Genomic DNA, 19,530 nt, shown 5'->3' on the forward strand with positions numbered 1-19,530 from the left:
ATGTGAGCTCTGTGTTCCCGTTTCTCTCCAGCTACGCTGACCTATGATACGCTCAGGTTTGAGTATGAAGACTTTCCTGAGACCAAGGAGCCGGTCTGGATCCTGGGGAGAACGTACAGCGCGGTCACAGGTACTTCACGCACATGCTGGTACTCGCACAGGGCTCGAGGGCTTTACCGACCTCTAACCAGCCCCGTCGTGGCTTGAATGTTTACGTCATGGGGGGGAGCCTTTTTCCAACCGGGGCCACGAACCCCCAGAAACTAGTCGTGGGCCACACAAAAGCCCATGGGGGGGAGGAGGTGGAGGCTGGGGGCTTCCCTAAGGCTCGGGGATTAGGGCTGCTGACGTCCCCCCCGATGCCATTGGTGTGAACACAGTGGTGTCCGATCCATCCCGTTGGGGATGTTGGCAGTCTTGTACTTGGGATGGAGCTAAAAATGAGGGATGTCAGAAGGGGTCCAGGCGGGGGCAGAGGGTTGGGAGGGGGCGAGGGCTACAGCTGGGCTGCAGCTATGGGGTGGGGCTTGGGATGAGGGGGTCGGGGTGCAGGAAGGGGCTGGGGCCAAGGGGTTTCAGGTGTGGAGCAAGCTCAGGGCAGGGGGTTGGGGTGAGGCCTGGGGGGTGGCTCAGGGCTGGGGCAGGGGTTTGGGTGCAGAAGGGGGGTGGGGCACTTAACTCCAGCAGCTCCTGGTTTCCAAAGCAGCCAGCAGGTCACGGTGGCCCGTTGGGGGATGCAGGCAGCTTTCTGGGCTCCCATTGCCCGTGATTCCCGGCCACAGGAGCTGTGGGGATGGCGGCTGCAGGCAGAGCTGCCCAGGTTGCTGCAAGGCAGCGTTCGCAGCTCCCGCCCCGTGGGCAGGCTCCGAGGCTCAGGGATTCTGGCTCGCAGCATGGAGACTTGCCGCGGGCAAGATGAAATTAAGCAGGGGCTGGATCTGTCCCGTGGCCTGGGGGGCCTCAGCCCATCTCCTGTGATCCCAGCTTTTTCTAAAGCGCTTCCTGCCGCAGGGCAGTCCCTGCTTGTTGGCGTGCAGGCCTCCTGCCGTGGTCTCCGTGGCATGCTGCCAGGACTGCCATGCTGCTCCTCAGCCCCGCTGCACGTTGACACAAGATGGTCATGTTTTCGCAGCAGGGGTTGTAGGAACTCCTTCCCGCCCACATTCTGGGCTGGGCAGGCAGCCTCCCATGCTTGTAGGTAGGGCTGGCTGTCACTGGAGAGGGGACGCTGAAGTAGTAAAGACTGTTTCTCTTCCCTGGCCTCTCCTGCCCTGCAGGCTGGATTTTTGACTGCCCGTCCTTCACCCACTAGCCCTGCCCCTGTCAAGCTGGGCGCTTTCAGCCGTGGAAGTGGCTGAGTGGTAGGAGTTAGGGAGGGTCAGTGGCTTTCTCGGGGATGTCACATGTGTGTCTGTTTCTGGAAACCCTCAGAGAAGGAGGCGATCCTGCTGGATGTGACCTCTCGGCTCTGGTTCACGTACCGAAGGAACTTCCCTGCCATTGGTAAGTAGCACTCGCAGGTAAGACACTGACTGCTGTAGAGGAGTCTGCCTTGTTTCTGGGGTCTAACCCGGTGGGAGCCCTCCCATTGACCTCACTAGGCTGTGGACCGGCAATGCGCACAGGGTGAAAGTGTCTGGAGTGGGTAGCAGTTTGCTGGGCGCTGTCGGAGGGCGGAGCTCCTGGCACCTGGGGAACAGCGGCCTAGGGCAGTGCCACGGTGTGAGGAAAGCACTGGTCAAAGCCACCGCCTCTAGCACCTCTGCCTGGCCTCGTGCTGGCACTTGGTCGCCTCCTGGGAGCAGTGGCTGGGGAGGGAGTTACTGCTTTGCCCCAGGAGGGAAGCGGGAAGCCCCATGGTTAGGTGCTAGCTTGGGGCTCAGGAGTCACTGGTTCACTTCCCGGCTCTTCCACAGACTCCCGGGGTGTCCTCGGCCCACTCAGCCTCCATCTCTCAGCTGCCCGCCTGGCGGTGTGACTAGCACTGCCGCGCCTCGTCGTAAAACACTGGAGACAGGTGCTCAGGTGCAGCGTTCGCAGGGGAGGAGGGGCTGGGGAACCGAACGTGGAGGCTAGCCCTTTTCTCACAGGGAAGGGCGTTCCGAAACCCCCTGCTGCTGTGAAATATACGTGGGGGGGCTTTTCTCTCCCAATAGTCCTTGGTACCTTACCACCCTGCCAGGTGCGCCCTAGCACTCGCAGAGGGCGGATATCTCTGCTGCGCTCTAGGAAATGGTCTGGTAAAACCCCGACTAAATCAGGTAGAGGCCACCCAACATTTGGCCCCAACCAAGTCGCAGGAGACAAGTCCTGGTGTTCCTAGTGTAGTGGGGTACGCCCAGCGTTATCCCCGCTTCGCCCCAAGGCACGCTCCCTGGCAGACCTGGGGAAGGCCTGTGGACCTGAAGTGGTGAGATGGTCGGACGCAGCAGAGGGCCTCGACAGACGTGCAGACTGCGCCCTGCAGTACCCCCATGCTGCTGGCCCCAGATTTCACCAAGGGACTTCTCTTGCAAACCGACCCATCCGAGGGAGGGTTGGGATAGTGCTATCGCAGATGGTGGGCAGGAGGACCATCCAGTGGTCTACCTCGGCAAGAGCCTCCTACTGAAGCAACAGAAATACACAGTGGTTGACTGAGAGCGCCTCGCTGGTCAGTGGGCCGTGGAAACTGCATAGCTACCTGCTGGGGCAGAATGTATCTTCGCAGCCAGCCGTGCCCCTCTTCAGTGGATGCAGCGGAACAAGGCGCAGAATGCAAGTGACCAGATTGTTCTTCTCCCGGTAACCGTTCCTCTTTGGTGCGCAGCCCTGAGCTGGGAGCCACCACGGCAGCACCGATGGCTTCCCACGTATGCATTGTCAGGCATCCCAGCTGCCTGCCCTGGAGTGTTGATCGTGGGGAGGACACGTGACGGACTCGGGCCGGTGAGGGGGGGAGGGACACGTGACGGACTCGGGCCGGCGAGGGGGGGGGAGGGACACGTGACGGACTCGGGCCGGCGAGGGGGGGAGGGAGGGACACGTGACGGACTCGGGCCGGTGGGGGGGGGAGGGACATGTGACGGACTCGGGCCGGTGGGGGGGGAGGGACACGTGACGGACTCGGGCCAGTGAGGTACAGAAGAGTAGTAGAAGGCAGATATCCTGGCAACAGAATAAGCAAGTCCCTGCTCCCTGGGTAAGCACAACAAAGGCCACGTCGAGGGTGAGAGCTTCTGAGGCAAGCACAACCCACCAGGAAGTGTGGGACCCACTGAGACAAGGCTGGAGCTTTGTCACGGTATGAAATGGGATGGAAAGTCCTGACTGTGTAAGTGGGATTACAGAGCTGTGCCCTTCCGATGGAGTCATGGGTTATAAACTCAGAAATAAGTTTTCTTAAAACATCTGGAATTTTGAGCTAGATACAAGGGTACAAAATGGTCTACTTGTCCACTGTCTAACACCCCTGAGCACCCCCTGGAGGCACAATTTGAATACAGGCCAGTCGGCTGTGCTGAGTCCTGGGGGGTTGCCTGGACTGAGTATCTAGAAGTGAGCAGGGCTAGGTAACCTTTGTCTGCACTAGGGGAAAGACTGAGGTTAGATCAGGGTCAGGTAGCACTTGAGCAAGTCTCAGTCTGATCTCAGTGTTCCTCTGTGTAAGGATGTGGCGACACTACACCGCCCCTGGCGACACTACACCGCCCCTGGCGACACTACACCGCCCCTGGCGACACTACACAGCCGTGTCACTAAAAGTCGGGCAGGCTAAATGCTGTTTGTCGACACTTTTGCCCACCCCTTGCAAACGAGGTTCACATGGTCAACAGGAGAGTGCTCCTGCCAACAATGCGCTGTTTATGGTGCCACTTGCTGCAGCAAAACTTTTAAGGGGGAGGGAGTTAAGCACCTGTGAATGACACAAGGTTTGTCCCTCAATTGCCAGTGTAGACACGGCCAGAGTTAGATAAATCCCAGGTGAACGTAAAACGTGTTCTCCTGACCATGGTGTGTTGTAGCTGCGCCAGCTCCAGGGTATTAGAGACGCAGTGAGGGGGAGGTGGAGTCTGTCGTTGGACCATTTCTGTTGGGGCAGAGGGAAGACACAGGCTCTCGAGCCACACTTAGCTCTTCTGTGGTCTGGGAGAGGTACTCGAGGTGTCAAAGCTAATCACGGGATGGGCCAGCTCATCCGGCACAGACGCGGGGCCATTTTCAAGCAAAGTGGCCCACTAGCACCTCGGCATCATGGGCAGGTTGTTGCTGTTGAGCGCTGTGCACGTTTCCCTGAGGATGGCGATTGATTGCACTGTGAAAAGGGTTCCTCCCCCGGCGACGAGGTGTCCACTCTCGCCACCCTCCTGTGTGCGTTCGGGGCAGCACAGCGATGGTTCCACCCACAGAGTGCTGGCCGAGGTGCGCTGCATGTTGTAGCAGGCATGGTGGGTTCCATGAGTCTTGAAAATGGCTTTGGGGGGAGGTGTTGATTGTGGTAGGTGTGGAACGATGCCTGCAGGTTTTGCATCTGTTCTGGTTGGGGATGGTGCGTTGTGGTCTGTGGAGGGCTTGCTTTGATGATGAGTTTGGAGAGTTTTGGGGGGTGAATGTAAGCAGTGGGGGTTCAGGACGGATGGGATCCCTGTTGAGTACGGGCTGTAGTGTGGTGATACCCCCTGTGGGCTCCAATGTAGGGCAGGAGATGGCATTAGGGGTGTATTTCTGTATTGAAGCAGGTTATCTTGGGGCATTTGGGTGGGCCGTTCCATGATGCAATCTACTCTTCTGGGGGAGTGTTCTTGTTTGGTGACGCTGGTTTTAAGTATCTCCTGGACTGTCCCCTTCCGGCAGGTTGTGTGGTATCTGAGTGCCCGGCTGTGGAGAACCGGTTTCTTGGAGTGCTAACGGTGGCCATTGGGTCTGTGTGGTTGTCTTGCAGGGTTCCATTGTTGAAGCTGGTTGGGATCCAGGACGTTGACGCTAGTGTGGGAGTGTTCCCGAAAGAGTTTAAAGGCCTTGGTGGCTGTTGAAGTTGGGGTGGAAATCTATAGGAGTGTAAGCTGTCTGTCCAGACGATGAAAATGTCACCGGTTTTCTCTCAGGTATGTCATTGGGGTTGTGCTTTGTTTGGTCAGACGCTTTTCGTCCAGGTGGCCCATGAAGGGCTTGGCATATTGAGGAGCCAGCATGGTACCTGTGGCTGGCAGAAAGTGCCTATTGAATTGCTGTGGGTGAGGATGGAATGAATGCGTTGGGAGCAGACATGTGAGGGCTGTCCACTGTCTTGTACGTACTGGAGGGAGGCAGCTCTGCCGTCATTGTGAGGGATACTGTATGGGGAAGTGGTGGCAAGGATGTTGTTTTGAGGGCAGTTGTGGAGCGAGTCAGCGTGTCCTGGAGGAAGGAGGCTTGTGTGGTGGGTTGTTGTAAGGGTGGTTTCTGTGAGTCCCTGTATTCTTTCAGGAAGAGAGCTGTGGTCCGGTATGGTGGGTCTGTCTGGTTCCCCTCTTCGTGTGTCTTGGAACGAATGTCGACGGTCCCTGGGGCAGGAAGGTATGAAGTTTCTCTTGAAGTGGATTAGGAAGGGTGTGCTAGTACCTGAAGTTCTTGGGGAAGTTGCATGGGGTCGTCCTTTAGTTCTTTATCATAGTTCGTGGCAGAGAGATGTCAATTGGCTTCATCAGCATCATCACAGTTGAGGACTGCACGGCACCCTCGTAGTCTGCTGGCTCGGTTGCGATCTTGTGGTTAGATTTCATGGGCTGTAAGGGTGTCCTCTCAGCAGTGGAGAGAGTATGGTGCCGGTGACGTTGGTTACGGGCTTTGCGGTCACTTCCCCCTGTAGCAACCAACGGCATGATCATGAGTGCAGTTCCAGCCGCCCTGTGTGCCGTCAGGTCGCGTGGTTACTGGGGACAAGGTAATGGTGAGCGGCCCTGTCACTGCCACAAAAACTCTGAGGCAGAGATGGCGAAAGGAGGGGACCTGAAGCGGAGCTGTGGGCAGGGCCGGCTCTAGGCACCAGCAAATCCAGCCCGTGCTTGGGGCGGCACATTTCCTGGGGCGGCATTTCCAGGTAAGCAGCTGCCCCCGGCAATGCCCCGCCCCGCCGATTTTAAAGGGCCACAGGAGCTCGGCTCTGGCTGCGTGTCGCCGGGAACTGGCTGCGAAGCGCAGTGTGGCCAGGCTCTGCCCCACCCCGCAGGCTCCAGTCCTGCCGCAGCCCCAACCCCCTTCACCGGCGAGAGACCACTCCCTGCTGGCCGCCCGGCTCGCTGCGTCCGCCCCGCCCTGCCGGCTTCAGTCCTGCCATAGCCCCAGCCCCCTTCACTGGCGAGAGACCGCTCCCTGCCGGCCGCCTGGCTCGCTGCGTCCGCCCCGCCCTGCCGGCTTCAGTCCTGCCACAGCCCCAGCCCCCTTCACTGGCGAGAGACTGCTCCCTGCCGGCCGCCCGGCTCGCTGCGTCCGCCCCGCCCTGCCGGCTTCAGTCCTGCCACAGCCCCAGCCCCCTTCACCGGCGAGAGACTGCTCCCTGCCGGCCGCCCGGCTCGCTGCATCCGCCCCGCCCTGCCGGCTTCAGTCCTGCCACGGCCCCAGCCCCCTTCACTGGCGAGAGACTGCTCCCTGCCGGCCGCCTGGCTCGCTGCGTCCGCCCCGCCCGTTCCCCACGCCGCCCTTGCACCCTGCACCTTGGTCCCCCTGCTCTCCCTGTTCCCTGCGGCTCTCTGGCTCTGCGCCGCCCATTCCCTGCACCACCCCTGCACTCCGGTTCCTGCACCTCTCTGGCTCTGCGCTGTCCTTGCACCCTGCTCCCCCTATGGGTCAGGAGTGAGGGGGGCTGGTCCATAGGGAAGTGCTGGACAGGGCAGGGATAAGGCTGTTGTGACCCAGCAGCGAGTGAAAGGGGAGGGGGAGTTTACTTGAAGTGCCTTTGCCTTTATGGAAAAAAATAATGAAAATGATCCAGTAAAACTCCAGTTGTCCGGCATCCAGTGGTCTGGCACCCCCGATGGTCCGGCACTCCCGATCGTCCAGCACCAACTGGAACCCGGAAATGCTCCGGACAGTTGGAGCGGCTTCCCCAAGTCCACTGCTGCTGCTGCTGAAACTGACCAGTGGCGGACTTGGGGAAGCCGTGGGGCAGAGCAGCTGGGGTGCTGCCAGGTTGGTCCCGCAGCGCTGCCCCTCACCAGCACCCGGTTTGCCCCGCGCCGTTCCCCGCCCGTCCGCCCCCCGCCTCACATCTGTCACAGCCCCCCTGCCAGAGTATCTCCTGATACTCCGGCATATCCGATAATCTGACACCCCCTGGGTCCCAAAGGTGCCGGATTATCGGAAGTCTGCTGAATTTGCTATTTATAGGGCTAAAATGCTGGGACAAAAACAAACAAAAAAATGTGCAAAGTGCAAATGTGTAAAAGACAACAAAAAGGGGGGGGGGTTTGCTTGGGGGGGCAAGAAACCTAGAGCTGGCCCTGGCTGTGGGGGGTGAAAAGTGACCTGCCTCCGCACCAGGAGATGGTCCCATTAAAAAAATGACTTCACGCTCCTTGTGTGTCTGTTCCCTGGAATAACAGTTTGCTTGAACTCCTGTTGGCTTACTTTACCACGCTGGCTGTCATCCCAGGTTACCACAGAAAGCACCAGGGCACAGGTGCAAACTGCCTGTGTTAGTGACACAGCAGGGACCCCCCAAAGGAGCGAAAGTGCCTGTGGCCCAGCGAGTTCGTCACATCTCTGCTTCAGTCGCCCTTTCGCCCTTTCCCATTCCCCCGCTGCGCCTTTCTCCGGGCTGCTTCCATGCGAGCGGCGGCCTTGCAAGGTGCCCGCACTACAGTCGAGTTGCCATGTGTTCTTATTGCTGCTGTGAACCCCTCCGCCCTCTTCTGCCGCCACCCGCTCCGGTGTTGGCTGCCCCCGTCCCCTGGGATGTCTCCACTGTGGTTTCAGCTCTTGGCTTCGGTTGTGCGTGCCAGCCTGTGTGACGGAGAGCTCTGCCGCCCCAGCAGAAACCGATCTCGCGCGGGCAGGAGGCTGGCGTTGAGCTCTGGAGAGCTCCTCTCTTTCATTGCAGGCATTTCCTAGGAGCAGCTGAGTCAGTGCAGCCCGCTCCTCCTTCTGCTCCCGCTTGGCCTGGCCTGGGAGTGGAGCTGGCAGCTTTCTCTGACGCTCAGCCGTGGGATTTGCTTAAAGCCTTTAGCGTCTGCTACTGATCCAAGTGCCTCTGCCTCCTGGCTCATTTCTCTCCTGTCCGCTTGGGAGCCCCGTGTAGCGCCAGGCGCTGCAGAGGCCTCCCCTTGTCCAGGTTCACGGTCTGGGTGGAGGTTATGGAGAAAATAGTCCAGACAAGGCCTGGTTTTGAACAGTTCACCAGGGTTCTGGTAGCTTTCCAGCTGTTCCACCCCTCACACCGGTTGGGGGGGCCCTCAGGGCGGCCCGGGGGACCTGGCACTGGCAGCAGGGGTCTGCCCCCACACTTCCTGACGGTGGCGAGCAGCAGAATGCTCCGCTCTGCTGCCCGCCCCACTTCCACTCCGCTCCTTCCCCCAAGCCGCCTCCCCCGAGCTCCCGCCGGGAGCCTAGGTCGCTCCGCTTCCCACTGCCGGGGAGTGCGGGCACAGGCCCCCCGCTAGACCCCTGGGCTGCACTGGGGGTGGGGGACCTGCCCCTGCACTCGCGATGTGGGAAGCGGAGCGACCCGGCCAGGAGCCAGTGAGCAGAGCGGGCTGGGCCTGGGGCGCTCCGCTTCCCGCTGCCGCCCTTGGTGCGGCCTGATCCCGCTGCCAGCGCTTGTCCCTCGGGCCGCGTTGCTAGGGGGTGGGGTGCAGCTGGGCCGGGTGGAGCGGGGGCGGGGCCTTGGGGAGGCGTGAGGGGGTTGTCCCTGGCTCTCCACCCCTATAGGGATGGCCCTGGGTGGTGTGGTCTGGAGATCTGTTCACAGACCCATGCCTGGGGGCTGTCGTGATCCCACCTCTCGCTCCCCAGTCTGTGCTGCTTGGCACTCCTCCCCTCTGTTCTGTAAGCGCCTGGCTTTATTTCCCTTAAGGGCGGGCGGGAGGGTGCCTCTTAAATCTGTCTTTATTCCTCGGTGTCGCTGTCTGAGACGAGTCCCTGCCATCGCTGCACCCACCTGGTCCCCTCCCCACTGTATTGCTCTGTGACTAGACAGCTGATCTAACCCTGATGTTTTGCTTGGCTGCAGGAGGAACAGGTCCCACGTCCGATACCGGCTGGGGCTGCATGTTAAGATGTGGTCAGATGATCTTCGCTCAGGCACTGGTCTGCCGGCACTTAGGCAGAGGTAAATCAGCTCGCCCTTCGGCCAGGTGTCCAGAGCCAGCCACAAGCTGGGGTTACCGAGAGAGAGGGCACAACCTGTAACTGCCGTGGGCGCCATGTCGCATTTCCCAGCTCTTCCCAGCTGAAGAGCTGGATGATGGAGCAGCCCCCATGGAAACGCCCGGCGAGTTTCACGAGCATCGTCCAAATCCACATGCATAAGTCAGTTAAGTGGACAAAATACTGTCTGGGCAATCGGCCTGGGCTGGCCTGGCCGGGAAACGTTCTTGTGCGTCCCTCTGCACCAGCTTGGAGACGAGATCACGTCGGGGGGCGGCCTAGGGTTTGGGTTAACTGCTGCGGCAGCCTGCAGACGTTCTGCCGTTCTGCCCGCTGATAGGCCATGGTTACGTTGGATCCTTTCTAAATGACTGCAGACCCCAGTTAGTCTGAGAGCCCCCAAAGGGCTCAGCAAGGGAGCCCCAAACTGTGCAGGCTGGTACGTCTGAAATCCTTCCGCTGGCTGACACTGCTGCAAAGCAGGCAGCTGCTACTTTTATTTTTAACTCCCTGCTGAGATGCCTTCAGGCGGCTCTGAATCCCACTCTCCTAGAAGTGACACCAGTGGCCAGCTGTGCTGTGACACCTGGTCTCTCTGGCGGCGGTGGCTGCGGTGCTCTGGGCTGGCAGAAGACCCCGGTGCGCAGTCTTCCTGCGCCTCCCAGGCAGTGCCCCACTTCGGTGGTGACTGAGGCGCTTGCTTGCGGGATTTCGGGGCGAGATTTTTGACACGGGTGTTCTCTCGCCTTGGGACCCAGTGCATCCCGAGAAGGATCCCTGCACACCCTGGAGATATTTACCACGGCTTCAGTTCCCACCGCCGGGAAGACCCTTGTACTTGTGTTTAGCGGGGTCCTTTTGGGGGGATCTCCTCAGGTTCCTAGCAATAAGGTGTCTGGCACACAGCGGAAGGAAGTCCCAGGCCGGGACGTGAGATGTAGACTGGTAAGTAACCTGCATTTCTCCTCCCGTCTCTCTTAGATTGGAGGTGGGTGAAAGGGGAGATGCAGACAGACGAGTACTTCAGTGTCCTTAATGCCTTCAGTGACAGGAAAGACAGCTACTACTCCATCCACCAGATAGGTGAGACAGGCGTGTGCTGCCCGGGACCCCCGACCGGTACAGAGCAGCAGCTTCCTCTTAGTGCCAAAGCCGGGCCAGGGCCTGCCACTGACGGCTATTGCCATGGAAGGGTCGAAGGGTTTGTGCCATGAAAACCACCGAGTGCAGCCCCTCCGGCCTAATGCCAGTACCCCCCCCCCCCCCGCCGAGTGCAGCCCTCCCGGCCTAATGCCAGTACCCCCCCCCCCCCCGCCGAGTGCAGCCCTCCCGGCCTAATGCCAGTACCCCCCCCCCCCCCCCCCGCCGAGTGCAGCCCTTCCGGCCTAATGCCAGTACCCCCCCCCCCCCGCCGAGTGCAGCCCTCCCGGCCTAATGCCAGTACCCCCCCCCCCCCCCCGAGTGCAGCCCTCCCGGCCTAATGCCAGTACCCCCCCCCCCCCCGCCGAGTGCAGCCCTTCCGGCCTAATGCCAGTACCCCCCCCCCCCCCCGCCGAGTGCAGCCCTCCCGGCCTAATGCCAGTACCCCCCCCCCCCCCGCCGAGTGCAGCCCTCCCGGCCTAATGCCAGTACCCCCCCCCCCCCCGCCGAGTGCAGCCCTCCCGGCCTAATGCCAGTACCCCCCCCCCCCCGCCGAGTGCAGCCCTTCCGGCCTAATGCCAGTACCCCCCCCCCCCCGCCGAGTGCAGCCCTCCCGGCCTAATGCCAGTACCCCCCCCCCCCCCCCGCCGAGTGCAGCCCTCCCGGCCTAATGCCAGTACCCCCCCCCCCCCCGCCGAGTGCAGCCCTCCCGGCCTAATGCCAGTACCCCCCCCCCCCCCGCCGAGTGCAGCCCTCCCGGCCTAATGCCAGTACCCCCCCCCCCCCGCCGAGTGCAGCCCTTCCGGCCTAATGCCAGTACCCCCCCCCCCCCGCCGAGTGCAGCCCTCCCGGCCTAATGCCAGTACCCCCCCCCCCCCGCCGAGTGCAGCCCTCCCGGCCTAATGCCAGTACCCCCCCCCCCCCCGCCGAGTGCAGCCCTCCCGGCCTAATGCCAGTACCCCCCCCCCCCCGCCGAGTGCAGCCCTCCCGGCCTAATGCCAGTACCCCCCCCCCCCCCCGCCGAGTGCAGCCCTCCCGGCCTAATGCCAGTACCCCCCCCCCCCCCCCCCCCGCCGAGTGCAGCCCTCCCGGCCTAATGCCAGTACCCCCCCCCCCCCCCGCCGAGTGCAGCCCTCCCGGCCTAATGCCAGTACCCCCCCCCCCCCGCCGAGTGCAGCCCTCCCGGCCTAATGCCAGTACCCCCCCCCCCCCGCCGAGTGCAGCCCTCCCGGCCTAATGCCAGTACCCCCCCCCCCCCCGCCGAGTGCAGCCCTCCCGGCCTAATGCCAGTACCCCCCCCCCCCCCGCCGAGTGCAGCCCTTCCGGCCTAATGCCAGTACCCCCCCCCCCCCCCCCGAGTGCAGCCCTTCCGGCCTAATGCCAGTACCCCCCCCCCCCCCCGCCGAGTGCAGCCCTCCCGGCCTAATGCCAGTACCCCCCCCCCTCCCCCCGAGTGCAGCCCTCCCGGCCTAATGCCAGTACCCCCCCCCCCCCCCCCCCCGCCGAGTGCAGCCCTTCCGGCCTAATGCCAGTACCCCCCCCGCCCCCCCACCGCCGAGTGCAGCCCTTCCGGCCTAATGCCAGTACCCCCCCCCCCCCCCGCCGAGTGCAGCCCTCCCGGCCTAATGCCAGTACCCCCCCCCCCTCCCCCCGAGTGCAGCCCTCCCGGCCTAATGCCAGTACCCCCCCCCCCCCCCCCCCCGCCGAGTGCAGCCCTTCCGGCCTAATGCCAGTACCCCCCCCGCCCCCCCACCGCCGAGTGCAGCCCTCCCGGCCTAATGCCAGTACCCCCCCCCCCCCCACTGCCGAGTGCAGCCCTTCCGGCCTAATGCCAGTACCCCCCCCCCCCCCCCGCCGAGTGCAGCCCTCCCGGCCTAATGCCAGTACCCCCCCCCCTCCCCCCGAGTGCAGCCCTCCCGGCCTAATGCCAGTACCCCCCCCCCCCCCCGCCGAGTGCAGCCCTTCCGGCCTAATGCCAGTATTCCCCCCCCCCCCCCGCCGAGTGCAGCCCTCCCGGCCTAATGCCAGTACCCCCCCTCCCGCCCCCGAGTGCAGCCCTTCCGGCCTAATGCCAGTACCCCTCCCCCCCCCCGCCGAGTGCAGCCCTTCCGACCTAATGCCAGTACCCCCCCTCCCCCCCCCCCCCGAGTGCAGCCCTCCCGGCCTAATGCCAGTACCCCCCCCCCCCCCCGCCGAGTGCAGCCCTCCCGGCCTAATGCCAGTACCCCCCCTCCCCCCCCCCGCCGAGTGCAGCCCTCCCGGCCTAATGCCAGTACCCCCCCCCCAGCCGAGTGCAGCCCTCCCGGCCTAATGCCAGTACCCCCCCCCCCCCCCCCGAGTGCAGCCCTCCCGGCCTAATGCCAGTACCCCCCCCCCCCCCCCCCGAGTGCAGCCCTCCCGGCCTAATGCCAGTAACCCCCCCCCCCCCACTGCCGAGTGCAGCCCCTCCGGCCTAATGCCAGTACCCCCCCCCCCCGCCGAGTGCAGCCCTTCCGGCCTAATGCCAGTAACCCCCCCCCCCCCCCACTGCCGAGTGCAGCCCTTCCGGCCTAATGCCAGTACCCCCCCCTCCCCCCGCCGAGTGCAGCCCTTCCGGCCTAATGCCAGTACCCCCCCCCTCCCCCCGCCGAGTGCAGCCCCTCCGGCCTAATGCCAGTACCCCCCCCCCCCCGCCGAGTGCAGCCCTCCCGGCCTAATGCCAGTACCCCCCCCTCCCCCCGCCGAGTGCAGCCCTTCCGGCCTAATGCCAGTACCCCGCCCCTCCCCCCCCGCCGAGTGCAGCCCTCCCGGCCTAATGCCAGTACCCCCCCCTCCCCCCGCCGAGTGCAGCCCTTCCGGCCTAATGCCAGTACCCCGCCCCTCCCCCCCCGCCGAGTGCAGCCCTCCCGGCCTAATGCCAGTACCCCCCCTCCCCCCCCCGCCGAGTGCAGCCCTCCCGGCCTAATGCCAGTACCCCCCCCCCAGCCGAGTGCAGCCCTCCCGGCCTAATGCCAGTACCCCCCCCGCCCCCCCACCGCCGAGTGCAGCCCTCCCGGCCTAATGCCAGTACCCCCCCCGCCCCCCCACCGCCGAGTGCAGCCCTCCCGGCCTAATGCCAGTACCCCTCCCTCCCCCCCTGCCGAGTGCAGCCCATCTGGCCTAATGCCACGATCTCTCCCCCCCCCCCCCCCCCCCACCCGTGCGTGCCGGGAGAGAGACTGTGATGCAGCCGTGCCCCAGCGCTATGGAGAACTAATGCCCACGGCACAGAGATCCTGCCTGGGGCGGCGCTGCCAGGAGTGAGGGAAAGCAGAGCGCGCCTGGGGGGGGCGGCGCTGCCAGGAGTGAGGGAAAGCAGAGCGTGCCTGGGGGGGGCGGCGCTCCCAGGAGTGAGGGAAAGCAGAGCGTGCCTGGGGGGGGCGGCGCTGCCAGGAGTGAGGGAAAGCAGAGCGTGCCTGGGGGGGGCGGCGCTGCCAGGAGTGAGGGAAAGCAGAGCGTGCCTGGGGGGGGCGGCGCTGCCAGGAGTGAGGGAAAGCAGAGCGTGCCTGGGGGGGGCGGCGCTGCCAGGTGTGACGGGAAAGCAGAGCGTGCCTGGGGGGGGCGGCGCTCCCAGGAGTGAGGGAAAGCAGAGCGTGCCTGGGGGGGGCAGCGCTGCCAGGAGTGAGGGAAAGCAGAGCGTGCCTGGGGGGGGCGGCGCTGCCAGGAGTGAGGGAAAGCAGAGCGTGCCTGGGGGGGGGGCGGCGCTCCCAGGAGTGAGGGAAAGCAGAGCGTGCCTGGGGGGGGCGGCGCTGCCAGGAGTGAGGGAAAGCAGAGCGTGCCTGGGGGGGGGCGGCGCTGCCAGGAGTGAGGGAAAGCAGAGCGTGCCTGGGGGGGGGCGGCGCTCCCAGGAGTGAGGGAAAGCAGAGCGTGCCTGGGGGGGGCGGCGCTGCCAGGAGTGAGGGAAAGCAGAGCGTGCCTGGGGGGGGGCGGCGCTGCCAGGAGTGACGGGAAAGCAGAGCGTGCCTGGGGGGGGGCGGCGCTGCCAGGAGTGAGGGAAAGCAGAGCGTGTCTGGGGGGGGCGGCGCTGCCAGGAGTGACAGGAAAGCAGAGCGTGCCTGGGGGGGGCGGCGCTGCCAGGAGTGAGGGAAAGCAGAGCGTGCCTGGGGGGGCGGCGCTGCCAGGAGTGAGGGAAAGCAGAGCGTGCCTGGGGGGGGCGGCGCTGCCAGGAGTGAGGGAAAGCAGAGCGTGCCTGGGGGGGGCGGCGCTCCCAGGAGTGAGGGAAAGCAGAGCGTGCCTGGGGGGGGCGGCGCTGCCAGGAGTGAGGGAAAGCAGAGCGTGCCTGGGGGGGGCGGCGCTCCCAGGAGTGAGGGAAAGCAGAGCGTGCCTGGGGGGGGCGGCGCTGCCAGGTGTGACGGGAAAGCAGAGCGTGCCTGGGGGGGCGGCGCTGCCAGGAGTGAGGGAAAGCAGAGCGTGCCTGGGGGGGGGCGGCGCTCCCAGGAGTGAGGGAAAGCAGAGCGTGCCTGGGGGGGGGGCGGCGCTGCCAGGTGTGACGGGAAAGCAGAGCGTGCCTGGGGGGGCGGCGCTGCCAGGAGTGAGGGAAAGCAGAGCGTGCCTGGGGGGGGGCGGCGCTCCCAGGAGTGAGGGAAAGCAGAGCGTGCCTGGGGGGGGGCGGCGCTGCCAGGTGTGACGGGAAAGCAGAGCGTGCCTGGGGGGGGGCGGCGCTCCCAGGAGTGAGGGAAAGCAGAGCGTGCCTGGGGGGGGGCGGCGCTGCCAGGAGTGAGGGGAAAGCAGAGCGTGCCTGGGGGGGCGGCGCTGCCAGGAGTGAGGGAAAGCAGAGCGTGCCTGGGGGGGCGGCGCTGCCAGGAGTGAGGGAAAGCAGAGCGTGCCTGGGGGGGGGCGGCGCTGCCAGGAGTGAGGGAAAGCAGAGCGTGCCTGGGGGGGCGGCGCTGCCAGGAGTGAGGGAAAGCAGAGCGTGCCTGGGGGGGCGGCGCTGCCAGGAGTGAGGGAAAGCAGAGCGTGCCTGGGGGGGGGGCGGCGCTCCCAGGAGTGAGGGAAAGCAGAGCGTGCCTGGGGGGGGGGGGCGGCGCTGCCAGGTGTGACGGGAAAGCAGAGCGTGCCTGGGGGGGCGGCGCTGCCAGGAGTGAGGGAAAGCAGAGCGTGCCTGGGGGGGGGGCGGCGCTGCCAGGTGTGACGGGAAAGCAGAGCGTGCCTGGGGGGGCGGCGCTGCCAGGAGTGAGGGAAAGCAGAGCGTGCCTGGGGGGGGCGGCGCTGCCAGGTGTGACGGGAAAGCAGAGCGTGCCTGGGGGGGCGGCGCTGCCAGGAGTGAGGGAAAGCAGAGCGTGCCTGGGGGGGGGCGGCGCTCCCAGGAGTGAGGGAAAGCAGAGCGTGCCTGGGGGGGGCGGCGCTGCCAGGAGTGAGGGAAAGCAGAGCGTGCCTGGGGGGGGCGGTGCTGCCAGGAGTGACAGGAAAGCAGAGCGTGCCTGGGGGGGGCGGCGCTCCCAGGTGTGACGGGAAAGCAGAGCGTGCCTGGGGGGGGCGGCGCTGCCAGGAGTGAGGGAAAGCAGAGCGTGCCTGGGGGGGGGGGGGGGGGCGGAGCTCCGGCCCTCCCGCGCAGGCCGTGGGACGGGGGGACTCAGCACCTCTGAACATCGGGGGGTTCTCGGCAGCGTTCCCCGGCGGTGGGGCGCTGCCGTGAGACTCTGCTCCCTGGGCCCGGAGGGAAGAGGGCGTCCGGTGAGTCTGTCTGCGCTGGGGCCGGTCCCTCGGGTGCGGGTCTTTCAGGCCCTTAGCTGTGGCCGGGCCCAGCCAGCCCCTCAGCGCAGAGCAGAGCCCAGCTGTGGCCAGTCCCATCCAACCCGACTAGCCCCTCACAGTGCAGGGGAGTGGGGGGCCGCGGACTCATCTGCTGTGTCTGCTCCTGCAGCCCAGATGGGAGTCGGCGAGGGCAAGTCGATTGGCCAGTGGTACGGACCAAACACAGTCGCACAAGTGCTCAAGTAAGTGCCGGGCTTTTCCCTTCGCCCCTCCCACCGCCCGCTGCCCGCTCGCCCCGCTGGCTGCAGTGGGCCCCCAGCCATCCCCCCCCAGCCATCCCCCCCAGCCATCCCAGTGGGGCAACGGGACGGACTTACCCCGTGCCCCAGCCATCCCCCCCCCCAGCCATCCCAGTGGGGCAACAGGACGGACTTACCCCGTGCCCCAGCCATCCCCCCCCCAGCCATTCCCCCCCAGCCATCCCAGTGGGGCAACAGGACAGACTTACCCCGTGCCCCAGCCATCCCCCCCGCCCCCCCAGCCATCCCAGTGGGGCAAAGGGACGGACTTACTCCGTGCCCCGGCCTGGGGGGCCAGAAAGGCAAGTGAACGCCGAGTGAGAAGCCGGGCCCTGGCATCAGCGTCCCTGAGCCGGCTCGTGTCTGCCCACGGGCTCTGACGGCCTCGGCAGCAGTGGCCTTCCCTCAGGGCCCAGGACAGGCAGGCTCTCCGCCCCGCAAGCTGTCCGCGGGACTCAGGCAGTCGCGGGAGGGAGGAGCCTTACCGAGCGAGCGGGGGAGGGCTCAGTGGTTTGAGCACTGGCCTGCTAAGCCCAGGGTTGTGAGTTCAATCCTTGAGGGGCCAGTTAGGGCTCTGGGCCAAGCTGTCAGGGTTGGTGCTTGGTCCTGCTGTGAGGGCAGGGACTGGACTCCATGACCCCTCGAGGTCCCTTCCAGCTCTATCAGAGCGGTGTAGTAGTGTTTGGCTGGGCTCTCTGAGGGGAGCCCAGGGACAGCTGTCTCTGGTAGGAACTAGATGTGGTGAAACTGCGTTGTTGTTCGATTCCCAGGCTAGGCTAGCAGCACGTTCCTCCCTGCTCCGACTGAGCAGCTCTGCATTCTCGCAGTGAGCTGTGCCGAGCCGAGGTAGGAGTGCTCTGCTAAATCCCTGCCTTTGCCAGAGCCTGCTAGTTAGTCCTGTTTGCGTCTCTCTCCTCCCTGCAGAAAACTTGCTGCGTTTGACACCTGGAGCGCCTTGGCAGTGCACATAGCCATGGACAACACGGTAGTGATGGAAGAAATCAGTAAGTGCAACACGCAGAGGCAAGCTGCGTGCACTGGCTGTCGGGCCAAAGGGAGGAACAGGAGAGCAGAGACAGTGTAATATGGCTGCTTTCTTCGGTGGGGTCCCCGTGTGTGCTCCACTTGCGCTTCAACAAAAGCAACATAAGGACCTTCAAAAATCCAAACTGGCATTACCCTTTGATGATGCAATCCTAGAAATTGCCGACGATATATGGATGCAGCTCAGCAAAAATCCAAGACGTCCCAACATAGGAATGCTGCTGCCGATAAAGAATCGAAACACTCAGACCTTCTCGGACGGAAAGTTTGTCCTTCCGCCGCACTTATACTGAGAATGGCGCACTGCACTGCTCATCTGTCTGACCATAGCTGGCAGTTTTAGAGAACTTGCCCGACGAGAAACAGCAGCTCTTAAAATCAGTTACCCAGGAAGGCTATACGGCCTCAACAACGGCCTTGCAAATTTCCCTGGATATTGCCGATGCAGCAGCATGGGCCACGGGGACGTCCGTGGTTATGAGGCAGTCGTGATGGCTACAGATGGCATCCGTACCTAAGGATTTACAATCTAAGGTAGAAGACCTGCCCTTTGACAGAGAGAGTCGCCGTTTCTCGTCGGGCAAGTTCTCTAAAACTGCTGCCAGCTATGGTCAGACAGATGAGCAGTGCAGTGCGCCATTCTCAGTATAAGTGCGGCGGAAGGATAAACTTTCCGTCCGAGAAGGTCTGAGTGTTTCGATTCTTTATCGGCAGCAGCATTCCTATGTTGGGACGTCTTGGATTTTTGCTGAGCTGCATCCGCAACTAACGAGTTCGGTTGAGGGCGCGTGAACAGAAATTCCATCCCCTTTGGGGGAACAAAATATTTCTTGGCTGCCCCCTTACGAGTGGGCTGAGAGGACACCGGAGTTTGCCATATAATTGCGTCATCGAAGGGTAATGCCAGTTTGGATTTGGGGATTTTTGAAGGTCCTTCAACAGCTTATGTTGCTTTTGTTGAACCTCAAGTGGAGCACACGCAGGGCCATGCACCGCGAAGAAACATCGTTACTGCAGAGGGCGAGTAACTTCCTCACGTGGGTGGTAAACGGCCGCTGTACAAATCGTGGCCGGGGAGTTGGAAACAAAGGGCATCCCCACCCAGCAAAGGAAACCCCGGGGCTCACCTGTGCCCGCCGACTCGGGCCTGCAGGCCTTGGGCTGCTGGGCGGACTTCTAGCCTCGGGCTAGTGCCCAGACGGTAGGGAGTGTCCGCGGGCTCCGGTTGAGGTCTCCACAGCAGTGCAAGAGCCCTGCAGGCCTGACTCTGCGGGCACAGGCGAGCCAGGTTGGCTTTGCTTGGCAGCTACCCCCAGAGTGGAGACTGATGCTGGTAGGAGCAAGCAGCAAAGCCAGATGAGCATTTTGATCATTTTTACTGTAAATTCTGGGTTGACTGGCACAGTGGAGAGCGCACCAGCCCCGGCACTAGGCGGGAGCTGCCTGAAGGTTGGGGTTGGCACGTTCGTGTGGTGGCCGTCCATGTTTCCGAGAGCTGCAGCTTCTTTCACCCAGCAGGAAGGGAGCAAGAACAGATGTGACGGGAGGGGGAGGAATAAGCAACATTGCCTTGCACACCGAGAGGGAGGGGCAAGGGAAGAGAAGAAAGCACTGGCTACAGGCAGAGCTGTTAGAGGTAATGGATCAGCTGTTCCCTTCTGAGATGGCTGGATGGCTCACTGCATCCGCAGTGTTTGATTTGCGCCAGGCTGAGCCCCGGCAGTTCATAGCCCTGCACCTCTGGGCTTGCTGCACCAGTTGTAAATGCGAAACACCTGATTGCGCTCCGGCACCTTTGTCAGTGCCACTCAAGCCCCGATAATCCGCCTCGGAGGTACATGGCTGCAGCTTCTTTGGGCCACCGTTTCGGATTGATTTGCATCTTTAGTCTGCAGCGCTTTACTACCAAGTAACACCAGTTTTCCAGGGAGTGGTAGACTTGGCAATTGAATTCGTAAGGCCTGGAGAAGGGTAATTGGAATCGGGGTCAGAAATTCCCAGCTAATGGGGAAAT

General features: G+C 63.8%; 1 protein-coding gene across 5 annotated transcripts in view; it reads left to right on the forward strand.

The window, feature by feature from the left end:
• The window catches only part of ATG4B (autophagy related 4B cysteine peptidase), a 41,940-nt gene that overhangs the window by 15,182 nt on the left and 7,228 nt on the right, over positions 1–19,530 (forward strand). For 3 of the 5 annotated variants that reach the window (XM_014569584.3, XM_075937173.1, XM_075937172.1), the window contains 8 exons: positions 32–130; positions 1,432–1,503; positions 4,922–5,084; positions 5,446–5,535; positions 9,185–9,283; positions 10,303–10,404; positions 16,343–16,415; positions 17,397–17,476. In XM_014569584.3, the coding sequence (XP_014425070.2) occupies positions 5,466–5,535; positions 9,185–9,283; positions 10,303–10,404; positions 16,343–16,415; positions 17,397–17,476 (424 nt within the window). In that variant the 5' untranslated portion in view covers positions 32–130; positions 1,432–1,503; positions 4,922–5,084; positions 5,446–5,465. The remainder of the gene's footprint in view (positions 1–31; positions 131–1,431; positions 1,504–4,921; positions 5,085–5,445; positions 5,536–9,184; positions 9,284–10,302; positions 10,405–16,342; positions 16,416–17,396; positions 17,477–19,530) is intronic. The other 2 variants (XM_075937174.1, XM_075937175.1) reach the window with 2 other exon arrangements.

Source organism: Pelodiscus sinensis, chromosome 10 (genome assembly GCF_049634645.1).
Source record: "Pelodiscus sinensis isolate JC-2024 chromosome 10, ASM4963464v1, whole genome shotgun sequence".
Lineage (NCBI taxonomy): Eukaryota > Metazoa > Chordata > Testudines > Trionychidae > Pelodiscus > Pelodiscus sinensis.